The 12,914-nt window shown below is 45.5% G+C and overlaps 1 protein-coding gene across 3 annotated transcripts in view; it reads left to right on the top strand.

Moving 5' to 3' along the window:
* Positions 1-12,914, top strand: part of Col4a4 (collagen, type IV, alpha 4) — a 138,616-nt gene that overhangs the window by 20,050 nt on the left and 105,652 nt on the right. For all 3 annotated transcript variants that reach the window (NM_007735.2, XM_011238653.3, XM_030245430.1), the window contains exon 4: positions 3,505-3,582. In NM_007735.2, the coding sequence (NP_031761.1) occupies positions 3,505-3,582 (78 nt within the window). The remainder of the gene's footprint in view (positions 1-3,504; positions 3,583-12,914) is intronic.

Raw genomic sequence — 12,914 nt, 5'->3', positions numbered from 1 at the left:
GCCTTTGTTATCAAGGCATCTAATCTACTGACTCCATTTTTTGCCATCTCTATTTTGGTATTTCACTCAGCACAGTAATGAATTCTGACCTTAAGTGAATCCAAATACTCAGACTAGCTACTGTGTTTGCTCGCTGTGCCAGCCAAGCCTGAGCATTTAACTCTTAGTGTTCCAGGATTTTGAACTCCTGCATTTACAGAAAACAATGTTAATCAAAAGTTAAGAGTCATAGACTTCATAAATTTCAGAATCATTTATGTGTGGCTTCTGTGGTCTGTGTATGTGTTCACATACATGTATGTGGAGGTCAGAGGTCAACATTGAGCATGCTTTTTTACTGCTCTCCACTATTAACTGAGACAGAGTTTCTCATGAATGTGGAGATCACCAACTCAGCCACACCACCTGGCCACCAAGCCCCAGGGGCTCTCTTGTCTTTTCCTTCTCAGCATTGAGATTACAGACAAGCAATGCTGTGCCCAACCTTGTATATGGTTGACAGAGTACTCAAGAAATCAAGTACTCTTGCCCACGTGATAGGCCTTTACAGATGGCACTATATCTTAGCCCCCTAAGCCCTCAGATTCTTCAAAACTTTTCATACACCTTTTGTTTCTAAAAGATGTATTTTTCATTTAATGCTTAAGGATATTTTCCCTTTGTTCCTGCCTGTCTTCGTCAGTGTTCTATTGCTGTGAAGAGACACCATAACCACAGCAGCTCTTATAAAGGGAAACATTTAATTGGGGCAGGCTTACAGTTTCAGAGGTTTAGTCCATTGTCATCATGGTTGAAAGCATAGTCGCATGCAGACAGACATGGTGCTAGAGAAGGAGCTGAGAGTTCTATATCTGGATTGGCAGGCAGCAGGAAGAGAATGACTCTGGGCTTGGCTTGAGCATCTGAGACCTCAAAGTCCATCCTTAGTGACACGCTTCCTCCAACAAAGCCACAAGTCCTAATCCTTTCAAATAATGCCATTCCCTATGAGTCTGTGGGGGCCATTTTTCATTCAAACCACCATGCTGCTCCTTTATGGAAGTGTAGACTGAGTGATTAAAAAAACAAACAAACTTTTAAGTAAACTCTTTGTCTTTTCTCACACTCACTGACATTTATGGACATATTCTTTTATTTGTGAGTGCTTATGAATATATTCATATGTACTATTCATAATACATATTAATATGTATACACCTACTTACCAATCTTTCACCAGGACCATAACTATTGGCTTAGCTTCTGTCTGTCTGTCTGTCTCTCCTTCCCTCTCTCTCTTCCTTTCCTCCCTTTCTTCCTTCTTTTCTTTTCTTTCTTTCTTTTTTGACAGTGCATCTTGTATCCTAGGTTGGTCTTGAACTTGCCCTGATTCCCTCGCCTCCACCTCCTGAATGCTGCAGTTATATAGGGAGCACTTCTCTATTTCTTTCACTTTACATTAATTATTCACATTAATAATTGCCTCAATTATACAAATAGGCAAAGTTTATCTCTGTTGCATTCTTGGTAAGCTTATTTCTGCTGGTAGCTCTAGCACCTAGCTCCCCTTTCCCATCCGAGCCATAGCCTTAGTGTGTGAGTGAAAGTAAATGCTTGAAGGTGGCTGTTCTTTGTAAAGCGTCCACCTGTGGAAATAGGAATTCTTGGACTACACTTGGTATTGAAGTGGCTGATGGCTCTGGCTATGGAGATGTGATAGATGACAAGGTGCTTTGTCCCACAAAGGGCAGGAACTTTCTTGTGTGAGAGGTGTGCATGAATACATACAGCGTCTTATGCATACAGTATGTGCATGTGTGTATCTCTGTGTGTGTGTGTCTGTATGTATATCTCTTTGTGTTTGTGTGTGTATGGTTGTCTGTGTTTATATCTGTGTGTGTGTATGTATGTATGTATGTATGTATGTATGTATGTATGTATGTGTCTCTGTGTGTATGGTTCTCTCTGTGTGTATGTGTGTCTGTGTGTGTGTCTCTCTCTTTGTGTTTATGTGTGTGTGTCTATGTCTGTGTATGTATGTATATATGTATGTATGTAAGTATGTATGTATGTAAGTATGTATGTATGTATGTGTCTCTGTGTGTATGGTTCTCTCTGTGTATATGTGTGTCTGTGTGTGTGTGTCTCTCTCTTTGTGTTTATGTGTGTGTGTCTATGTTTATGTCTATGTATGTATGTATGTATGTATGTATGTATGTATGTGTGTGTGTGTTTCTGTGTATATGGTTCTCTCTGTGTGTTTTTGTGTGTATGACTCTCTCTGTGTGTATGTGTGTATGGCTCTGTTTGTGTGTGTGTGTGTCTGTGTGTGTGTGTCTGTGTATGTGTGCATGGCTCTGTGTGTGTGTGTGTGTGTGTGTGTGTGTGTGTATGTGTGTATGGCTCTGTGTGTGTGTGTGTGTCTGTGTGTGTGTACGGCTCTGTGTGTGTGTCTGTGTGTGTGTGTATGTGTGTATGGCTCTGTGTGTGTGTGTGTGTGTGTGTCTGTGTCTGTGTGTGTGCCTGTGTTTGTGTGTGTGTGTGTCTGTGTGTGTTTGTGTGTGTTTAAAGCAGGAAAAGGCTCAAATGACTCTGGTTCTGGAGCTTCTGACTGAGGGACACATTAGACCCCCGGCACTTTCTAACCTTCCTAATGCTGTGACCCTTTAATAAAAATTCCTCATGTTGTGATGACCCCCAACAATGAAATTATTTCCATTGCTACTTCATAACTGTAATTTTGCTATAGTTAAGCATTTTAATGTAAATATATCATATTCAGAATATCTGATATGTGACCCCAGCGGGGTCATGATTCACAGGTTGACAACCACTGCATTAGAGGAACCCACCTTGTAGAACCACCAATTGCAGGAAGAAAAAAAATAAATAAATCCAAACTGGGAGACTTTTTCTGGAGAGTTGCCTTAGGAAGGATTTGTCTGGTGAGGGTCACTTATCCTGGCTGATCTGGGAGGCCCAGCAAGGAGGCCATGGGGAGGAAGTGAAGCTGATCGTTGAGACCAGATTCTGGGCATAGCTTTTCTAACTGTACCATTTACATACACCCCCAGATGGCTCACAGCTCACTAATGCAGTCTTCACAGGAGAGAAAAGCTCTAGGTGATTCTGGCTCTGGTGGTTTTGGAACACGGTTCCTATTTCTCCAGTGTCCTCTGTGTTACAGGGTTTGACTCGTGTAATCAGCCCCCCCCCCGCCCCCCAGGATTGATTACCCCGCCTCCTCCCATCGGGCTGGGGCTCTGCCCTTTTACGTGTCAGTACTACTCATTACAGCCAGGTGTGATGCTGACCTTGTGAAGCTGAGGCAGGAGGATCAAAAGTTTGAGTGCAGCCTGGCTACATAGCAATAACCTGTCTCACAATAAATAAGTTAGTATTTGCTTTTCCTGGATCCAAGTGTTCTGTGGGATTTGGCCATGCTGGGCTTGTTCTATTATATATTCCATGAACTCTACTAAGCCCTGAGGCCTAATATACTGAACAACTGACTTCTTTTTCCAGAGTGGCAAGAAGTATGGCGGCCCCTGCGGAGGAAGAAACTGCTCTGTCTGCCAGTGTTTTCCTGAGAAGGGATCTCGGGTGAGTGACACAGAGGTCAAGACTGACAGTGTACCTGGGGTTTGAACTGCTCTGAGTATGTTAAATGCTTCCACAGCCTCCAATCCTCCAATCCTCCAAAGGACTTGTGAGCCTACCGTGCTTATCTTTTATACACTCTTCACATTCTTAGAGAGAGGGCTGCCATGAATTGAGACTCTGTGTGAAGATGAGAAAACAGCCTGGACCATGCAGCTCACCTGTGTTTTACGCAAAACTAGTGTCATGACTTCCCTGTAAGGGAAGCCCTGTGATGTCATTTCAGGCCACCTCCTCTAAGGTTTATGTGTATAAGTATTTTAAAGGCTCTGAGAAGTGTGTGAAGAAGAAAAAAACTTTAATTTGGTTTAAAGCCATCTTTCCAGACATTTGACCATAATACCCTTTCATGGATAGCACCCTATTGAAGCTTAATTATTCCCGTTAAGGCGATAGCTCTGTTGCGTGTTCCATATTGCCTTGACTGTTCTATGTGCATAAAGCACCTTATCTAGCTCTCCGATTCCTCATTTTAATTTCCCAATTCTGCTGTGCAGAGGACTGAGCCGGAGGCCAGTTTCTAGTTCAAGGCCACCCAGAATAGTTCTGTTGGCAACTATCTGTTTTGTAAAGCGTGCAGACCACGTTGGCCACTACGTTTTGGGAAGTCACAAACATGTCCCCGTGCTCTGTCAGCTGCACTGGACAGCTTGTTAATTCATGAATGCTGAGGCTCAGATGAGGTTCTCTGTTTCAGAACCCTCTCATAATTTTTGTAGACGTATACTGAAATATCACTGTTTACACCTTCAGTACACAGTTGTGTGTCAATTAAAAAGGATGGGAGTGGAGAAACCACTATAGAAATATCCCCACAGCCCAGCAAGAAAGGTTAAGGTTGGTTGTCTTTCTTAAGCTTCGGATAATTTTGAGGTCAAACTGTTGCATACGCCAGCAAGATTTTGCTGACAGGACCCTGATATAGCTGTTCTTCTGAGGCTATGCCAGTGCCTGGCAACTACAGAAGGGGATGCTCACAGTCAGCTATTAGATGGAACACATGGCCCCCAATGGAGTAGCTAGAGAAAGTACCCAAGGAGCTGAAGGGGTCTGCAACCCTATAGGTGTAACAACAATATGAACTAACCAATACACCCAGATCTCATGTCTCTAGCTGCATATGTAGCAGAAGATGGCCTAGTTGGCCATCAGTGGGAAGAGAGGCCCCTTTGTCTTGCAAACTTTATATGCCCCAGTGCAGGGGAACATCAGGGCCAAGAAAGTGGAAGTGGGTGGGTAGGGGAGCAGGGTGGGGGGAGGGTATAGGGAACTTTCGGGATAGCATTTGAAATGTGAATAAAGAAAATATCTAATAAAAAGTTTTTTTTGAGGTCAAAATACAATGATTTTTTTTTGACACAATACTCTTCATGACTTTGGAAACAATATAGTATATTGGGGACCTGTCTTAGTCAGGGTTTCTATCCCTGCAGTGAAACACCATGGCCAAAAAACAACCTGGGGAGGAAAGGGTTTACTCAGCTGACACTTCCACATTACTGTTCATCACTAAAGGACAGCAGGACAGGAACTCAAGAAGGGCAGAAACCTGGAGGCAGGAGCTGATGCAGAGGCCATGGAGGAGTGCTGCTTACTGGCTTGCTTTTCATGGTTGCTCAGCCTGCTTTCTTATGCAACCCAGGACCACCAGTCACAATGGGCTTGGCCCTCTACCATGGGTCATTAATTGAAAAAAGGTCTTACAGCCAGATCTTTCCGGGCATTTCCTCACCTGAGGCTTCTTCCTCTCTGATTACCCTAGGTTGTGGCAGGTTGACACACAGAACCAGGCAATATAGGGTATGGATTAACTAAAATCTGTTTCTCACTGTTCTGGAGGCTGGGGATCCGAGTTCAAGTTGATCACAAACCCTGTGGCTACTGAGAGCCATTTCCTGGCTTGAGGATGGTATCCTTGGGGGTTGGAGAGAAAGAGAAAGCTCTCTAGGATCTTCTCAGAAGGGCTCAATGGTGATCATCAAGTCATCTCCCAGGCACCTCATTGCCTACTCTTAGACTTCCCATCTCCTAGTCTTGGAGACCCATCCCCTACTCTTGATGCACTGGAGCTTGGGATTTCAACACAAGAGCAGGGAACCTAAAGAAACATTCAGTCCAAACAACATCCATATCAACCCCACAGGGCTAGACATGACACTCAAAGTGCAGGCTTGGCTGGTAGTTAGCCTTCAGGGCAAAACATTTCCTTCTTCCCACTTCATGGTTTTATTGCTGTATTCATGTGTCTTTAGAAATTTCAGTCTCCTTAATTCTGCATTTCCTTGCTGGGGATCTTTTTATTTCACCCATCTTTCTAAAGACTCTTGAGAAGTTTTAGTCATTGAAACTGGGTGGAAGGAGCTACTGGTGTCTAGTGGGCAGGGCCCATGGTACAGCTCAGCTTCTTGTAGTACAGGGTATATTCTACACCAGATACTGATCGGTCCCCAACATCATCAGAATAGAGAAGGCCTGTTCTTACTGCCATAGCTCCATGGGGTGGGTGTAATTATTTGTGTTTCCATCTGATGGTGTAAGGAGCCCAAATGAGAGCCAGCAACCACACCCAGGTGCCTGGCCTCACCTCCAGTACTTGCTCCACAGGCATGGAAAGGTATTACACGTAGGTTCCAACACCTGGGTCTACTGTCACTGTGTGAGCTCGAGAGAGCCCTCCATGAGATCAAGCCCTTTACATTTGCTACCTGGATCCTGCTTCCTTTTCTTGAGCTTCCCTATGATCACAAGCCAATGACTCTGTACAGAGTGTGCTTTTTGGCCTCCAAGGCTGTCTGTGGACTGCCAGGGTTCCCGAGGCTGAGCTCCTCTCGGCTATGTGTGTGTCCCTGGTACTGGGTGGCCAAAGGGACTGTGTGTGCAGCCCCAGCAACCCCCACCTTTCCTGATGGCTGGGATCTCCCTGTGAGGGCTACCGGTGGGGGTGTCATTTTCCAGCAGAGAATGTGGGAGGAAGACCATATGTCGCTGGGAGGAGATAGAGATATAGGCTCTCAGTCCTTAGCATCTGGACAAGCTCTCACTACAGAGGCAGCTCCAGGTGGACTGCTGAAAAATAATAATGAGCTGACACTGAATTCCAGGGGCTAGAGGTGTCTCCCTGAGGCTACTCAGCCCATTTAGGAAAAAGCTGGTATCCCTAAAAAGGAAGTTGGGCCTTTTTATTACTTGATGATACAAAATGAATTGTGGTCATTTTAAATCACCATGACCACTTGTCACTCCTCACACCCCTAACTGAAAACTTTCTTCTTCTTAGCAAGTCTCTTTCCTACTTTGATCTTTCTTCTTTCTTCTTTCCTCTTCTTTCCTCTTCCTCTTCCTCCTCCTCCTCCTCCTCCTCCTCCTCCTCCTCCTTCTCCTCCTCCTCCTCCTCCTCCTTCTTCTTCTTCTTCTCCTCCTCCTCCTCCTCCTTCTTCTTCTCCTTCTCCTTCTCCTTCTTTCTCCTTCTCCTCCTCCTCCTCCTCCTCCTCCTTCTCCCCTCCCCGTCCCCCCTCCCTCTCTCTCTCTCTCTCCTCCCCCTACCCCATTTGTGTGTGTGTGACATGTGTGACTCTTTACTCATTGCATTTATTTAGGGTTGCTTGTATGAGCATGTGTGGAAGGCTGCTACTAAGGCAATGTCACATCATCTGTGAATATAGCACAGAAGAAAGTGACACCTCCCCAGCAACCATCCCTTGCCACGAGTTCCTTACAGAGGAGCAGTGGTGGCATAATGAACTCTTCCCCATCCTTGGTCAACAACTTGTACCAAGCACTTAGACTTTCACCTCATAACTATGGCTTCAGGACAAGCACTATCCACCCGAGTGGGAGGCTAAAGCAATTCTTGACAAGCAAACCTAGCTTCTTGTTAATAGCTGTGAGTCTGGAGCTACATGAGGTGAAAGCGGGGACGTGTACTCTCAGTGATTCAGCATCATCTTTCCATCAGTTTGAGTAAGGCTGTGCCTAAATTCCCTCATCAGATAAGCATATACTTGTGACGGGTCATGTAAACGGCCCCTTGATTCACAGTCCATGCCTTAGAGGAATGAGTTGTTGCCCATTGGTTTCCCCTTTGAAATAGGTGTACTTTATCGTACTGAGTTGAGTGAGTAGGTAGTCTGCATGCATCAACCAACAGATTAAAATCCAGAATCTAGCCTAGAGAGGATGCAGAAGCCTTTTTTTTGTAGCCACTGTGGATCCATAAGGAGACTGTTTCCAAGAGAGAGAAACACAGTTAGCAGTCTCTCCTCTGCCCCAGACTTCCTATATCACACTGGCACTGCTAGGAAGTGAGTAAGCTCTCATAGCTCAAATCCCTGTGACCTTCAAGTGTGGCCAGAGATGTGCATCATCAGAGCAAGTCAACTCTGACCACTGTGGCTCTAGGAACTTTCCAGGTCAGTGGTGTTGGGGTCGGGGCAGGAGATGGGAGTGTCCCCTTGATGGCTGGCTTGCAGACTCAAGCTCAGCCTAGGAGAGAAAGGTTTGTCTAGAGGATTAAGCCCATTCCCCAGGGTGTGGGTGTCCCTTGGCTCCAGGATGTGAGGTGTGACTATATAGCTACTGAGTTGCTCCACTACATGATCTATGATTCTTCTCCATCTCCTCTCTACACTTGCTGTTAATCTCTCTGTGAGGAGATGAATGAGATAGCATTGAGCAGGAATTTTCCTTAGTCTCTGTCAGTCTCCAGGGAAGCAACTCCATGTAGTAAGTGGGTCTGTGTGTAAGATGAAGAAGTCATGTTCTTATGAACCAAATTGGACCTTTTGTGAGTTTTGGTTACTGACTGGGGGGTCAGAGAATTCTTTTCATTAATTTATTTTATTCATTTTATATCCCTATCCCAGTCCCACCTCCTTTGCTCCCAGTTCCACCCTCACAAACCCTCCCCCATTACTCCTCCCCCTTATCCTTAGAGAAGGGGAAGCTCCCACTTGGGTACCATCCTACCTTGGGGCACCAAGTTGCAGCAGGACTGACTGTATCCTCTCCTACTGAGGTCCAACCAGGCTGTCCAGCTTGGGCTATGGGATCCAATGGTAGGGAACAGAGTCACAGAGCCCGATTCCTGCTATTAGAGAGCCCACATGAAGACCGAGCTGTACATCTGCTACAAATATGTAGGAGTCTGAGGTCTAGCCCCTGCATGCTTTTTGGTTGGTGGTTCAATCTCTGTGAGCCCCCATAGGCCCGGCTTAGTTGACTCTGTAGACTTTCTTGTAGTGCCCATGACTCCTCCTGTTCCCTCAAACCTGTCCCCCATTCTTCCACAAGACTCTCTAAGCTCCATCTGATATTTGGCTGTAGGTCTCTGCATCTGTTTCCATCAGCTGCTAGATAAAGCCCTTCAGGAGACAGTTATGCTATGCTCCTGTCTGCAAGCGGAATATCATTAATAGTGTTAGGGGTTGGCTCTCTCCTATGGGATGGTTCTCAAGTTGCACCAGTCATTAGTTGGCCTTTCCTCAATCTCTACTCCATCTTTATCCTTGCATACCTTTTAGGCAGGACAAATTTTGGGTTGGAGGTTTTATGGGTGGGTTGATGTCCCACTCCCTCCACTGGGAGTCCCACCTGGCTACATGAAGAGGAAGAAGTCTCAGCTAGGGTCCCCATACACTCCTGGGAGCCTCCCCTGTCCCATGCCTCTGTCTAGTCCATAGAGGGATAATATTACTAATTTAATCTTCTTTCTGTAGCTTATTTAAACATATGGGAATACATTTTATCATCTGAAACAATGAAACAGCCATGAAACCACCATATCTTTGTGACTTGGTTTTCTGCACAGGAGGCAAACAGCTTTAAACTCATCCTGTCTTCAAGTTTTTGGTTTAAAACCCAGGTCCAATATTAGTGAGCCTCTCTTTCCTTTGGGATTGTAAATCACTGAATTATGCTCAGTCAAGTCCAGTCTTGTGCTCTTGCTCACCCACCCCTTATACATTTATCAGCCTGCCTCCTGTGATTAAAAAGGAGATTTTACTTGGGTAATTTTAATTATTCTTAGTATTTCTCTTTCTCATGCCCTTAACTTACTTGCACGCACAGTTCTAACTCTCACTCCTTATCATCACACAGCTGCATTTAGGACACTAGCTTCAGCCTGGCAAATGGTTCCATGTCGTACTTTTATGTCTCCAAATTCTCAGTAGTCAATAATGTTCTCTTTCATCGAAACACCACCCACCAGCAGCTGAAGGTGGATAAAGCCAGTCTGTCATCTGTTCCTTGGCTTTGGAGCTGCTTTCTTGTCCTGTTACATCCTGTTCCTCTAAGGACTCAATGGCTTATTACTAGAAAATTCTCTGATCAGTGATATATACGATGGATGCATGTGCTTTTAGGGTATCAGGTAACCTGAGGTCAGATGGCTGGGACCATTCTCATCAATAAACATGAGGTTCATTCATGGATCTCACGCCTTTGTCCTGCAAAAGCAGGGGCATTCAGAATCTTTTTGAAACTGGTGCTGCACTGTCATGTGTTTTCAGGTGGATTCCAGGCTGCCAGGCTGCAGGCTACAATGTAGGCTTAGGTTGCTCAAGTGTTTATTTTAGAAATGGTAACATGGTTTTTGAACACCAAAACACATGCAGAAACAAAAGGGACACATTTCCAGGTTGGAATTTGCTGTGTCTTGGGGTTGAGTATCTCTGAGAAGGGTTTTGGGAGTCTGTGGTTAGCAGAGCTCTCTGGTCTACCTACAGTGTGGCTGCTTCAATGTAGATGGCATCTATCTGAAGAATCGCTGAAGGTAACTAGCATCAATTTCGTATGCCACCAAATCTCCTTGGCATCTAGCATTTGTGTATATGGATGAAGGAAACAGAATAGTTGCCTCTAGCACTCTACAGTCTGTCATGTGTTTCCCATCATACCAAGTGTACATGTTCTAATATAACAGGACTTCTTCCAGGACTCAGGTGTAGTGTGTTTGACGGTGGGTTCCACGTTTCTGTTTACATCCATCGTCTCCTTTGGTGCAGTGATTTCTAGTAGGGCTTCAGGTCTCCCTACATGGAGTTCAAAAATTTCGGTCACTTTGTCGTGCTGTCTTAACTACAATGAATAGCAATCCCTTCCCATTTGTTGGACAAATAACTATCAAATACTTGTCAGGCAAAGGGCAAGACCATGGGATAAGAAGAAATCAATGAGAATCACCCTTCAGCCACTGTTTCTGGGTGCTTGAGGGTGTCTTATGGGAAAGAGGATACAGCAAAGACCCTTGTGTCTCCCTGGTGGGTAAGTTGGTGCCCTGGCCTGGCCTCGCATAGAAGCACATGGGTGGCAGACACATTGGATATGCTCTTGAATTTGGACCTGCTGGAGTTGGAGGGCAGCCAGCCCCAGCATAGAGGAAGAGTCACATTAACACCAACAGCTTCTGTGACAAATTAGCACATGCTTGGTGGCTTGTGGCAACAGAAGTGCATGCTTCCACAAACACTTGAGACCAGCTGTTCAAAGGCAAGGGGTTGGCCCTGCCAGGATGCAGCTGGAAAATCTGCTCCAACCTCCATCGTTCTTCCCCTGGTTCTAGATGCATTATCCCAGCTTCCTTCACATTGCTTATTCTCTGTGGTGTCAAATCTCATCCTGACATACGGCGGCAGACATGGGAGAACTGCCCTTGGGCAACCTATGATAGCTGAACCCAGGATACCATCCTAATAGCATCTCATCTCCAACCATCTTATAAGTACAGTGGGGATAGGGTCAGTGGATACAATAGTCAGGGAAGATAGCGTGTTATTAGGAAAGCCTGCTAACAGGCTACTACACTAGCCAGGTGGGAAGTCACAGAGTCTTAACAAGGAGTGGTCACGGAGGTGGGTGGGTAGGCTCAGAAATTCCTATGGCTAGCTCGACTGCAGAGGGAGGCTCATGGGAGCTGTTGGGCGAGTGCTCAGGGTGATGCTATCCCCCAAATGAAGGTGTACATAGTGTAGATTGACAGCAAGTATTTCAAGAACCACATTTGAGGGAATAACATGGGTCTAGCTTTGGACTTGTATAGCGTGAAGTCCCCTGCATATGTAGGAGGTGTTGAGAAGGAGTGGTCTTGGCTGGGGAGGGGCTAAGGGAACTGTTTAACTGTGGTTACAGTGGGCTCCATGGAAATACAGTCTCCGCCATCAAGAGCAGATAAGAAGGGGTCAAGGCATTCCTCCAGAGCTCCAGGGTCACTCCCACAGGCGTAAGAGGAGCTAAGACACAGCAGGGAGAAAAACACAGAGGCTAGGGTGAGGCAGAAGGCCAGGGAAGAAGGGGGAAATCACAGGAGCAGCATGCACAGAGCCCTACCTGGTGTCCTAGGTCTCCACAGCACATGGATCACGTCAGGCTGTTCCCAACACACATGGGAGAACCATTCATTAGGGACTGGTCGAAGAGGTGACCTTGTTTTCCAAACGGCTAAGCTTTTCCCTTTGGTTCTCTGTGCAGGGTTTTCTCCTTGTACAGGCATACTGCTTCTTGAGAGCATAGCTAAAATCCCTAGTGCTTCCAAGGCAGACTGATAAGTGCATCCGCACGCTTGTTGTTAGCCGGCAAGGTTATCTTAGGGTGCAAGAAAACATTCTTTACTACTGCACTCCAAGATCCTTGGACTGTTCACTGCCTCTTCATTCTTTGGTTTTAAAACACTTCCTGATGTCCAGACTCCTCCCTCCCTCAACAATATGGGGATGGGGGTTGGGGGGGGGGGGTTCTGAAGGTTCTCTGTACCCAGGGGACTCCAGCTTCCCACCGGGCCCAGGGTGAGGGTGTTTGTGATATTGCAGTGCCACCTAGTGGCGTCTTCTCTGAATTACATCTCAGCATTAAAAAGAAGAGGGAATTTAAAAGGAATGATAACATTAGAATAAATAGACGCAGCAAAGGGGGAGGTGTCTTGGACACAACATTCATTTGTACATTTTATTTTCAGAAGTATTTATGAAGCATGGGAACACACTAAAAATTTGTATATTGTGAGACAGTGACCAAGGTAACTGGGAATGAATCTTTAGTCTCAAAGACATTCTAAAGGGTATTATCTTAACCAGATTTTAAGTAATAAGCACAAAACATCAATGAAATGAAGGTAGTGAATTGCTTTGGCTGTTATTTTCAGGTAAGAATGATGGTTTGAGGGAAATGGGGTTGGTGAGGTCTGGAATGGAAAATGAAGCAGACACCTTGAGATGGGAAGGTCTGAGTTCAGACTTCTACATCCCCAGGTCCTGTCTGTGTTGCCTCAAGCACATTGCTTC

Source organism: Mus musculus, chromosome 1 (assembly GCF_000001635.26).
Source record: "Mus musculus strain C57BL/6J chromosome 1, GRCm38.p6 C57BL/6J".
NCBI classification, from domain to species: domain Eukaryota; kingdom Metazoa; phylum Chordata; class Mammalia; order Rodentia; family Muridae; genus Mus; species Mus musculus.
Note: the sequence above shows the minus strand (reverse complement) of the source record. Positions and strands in the feature narration are given on the sequence as shown.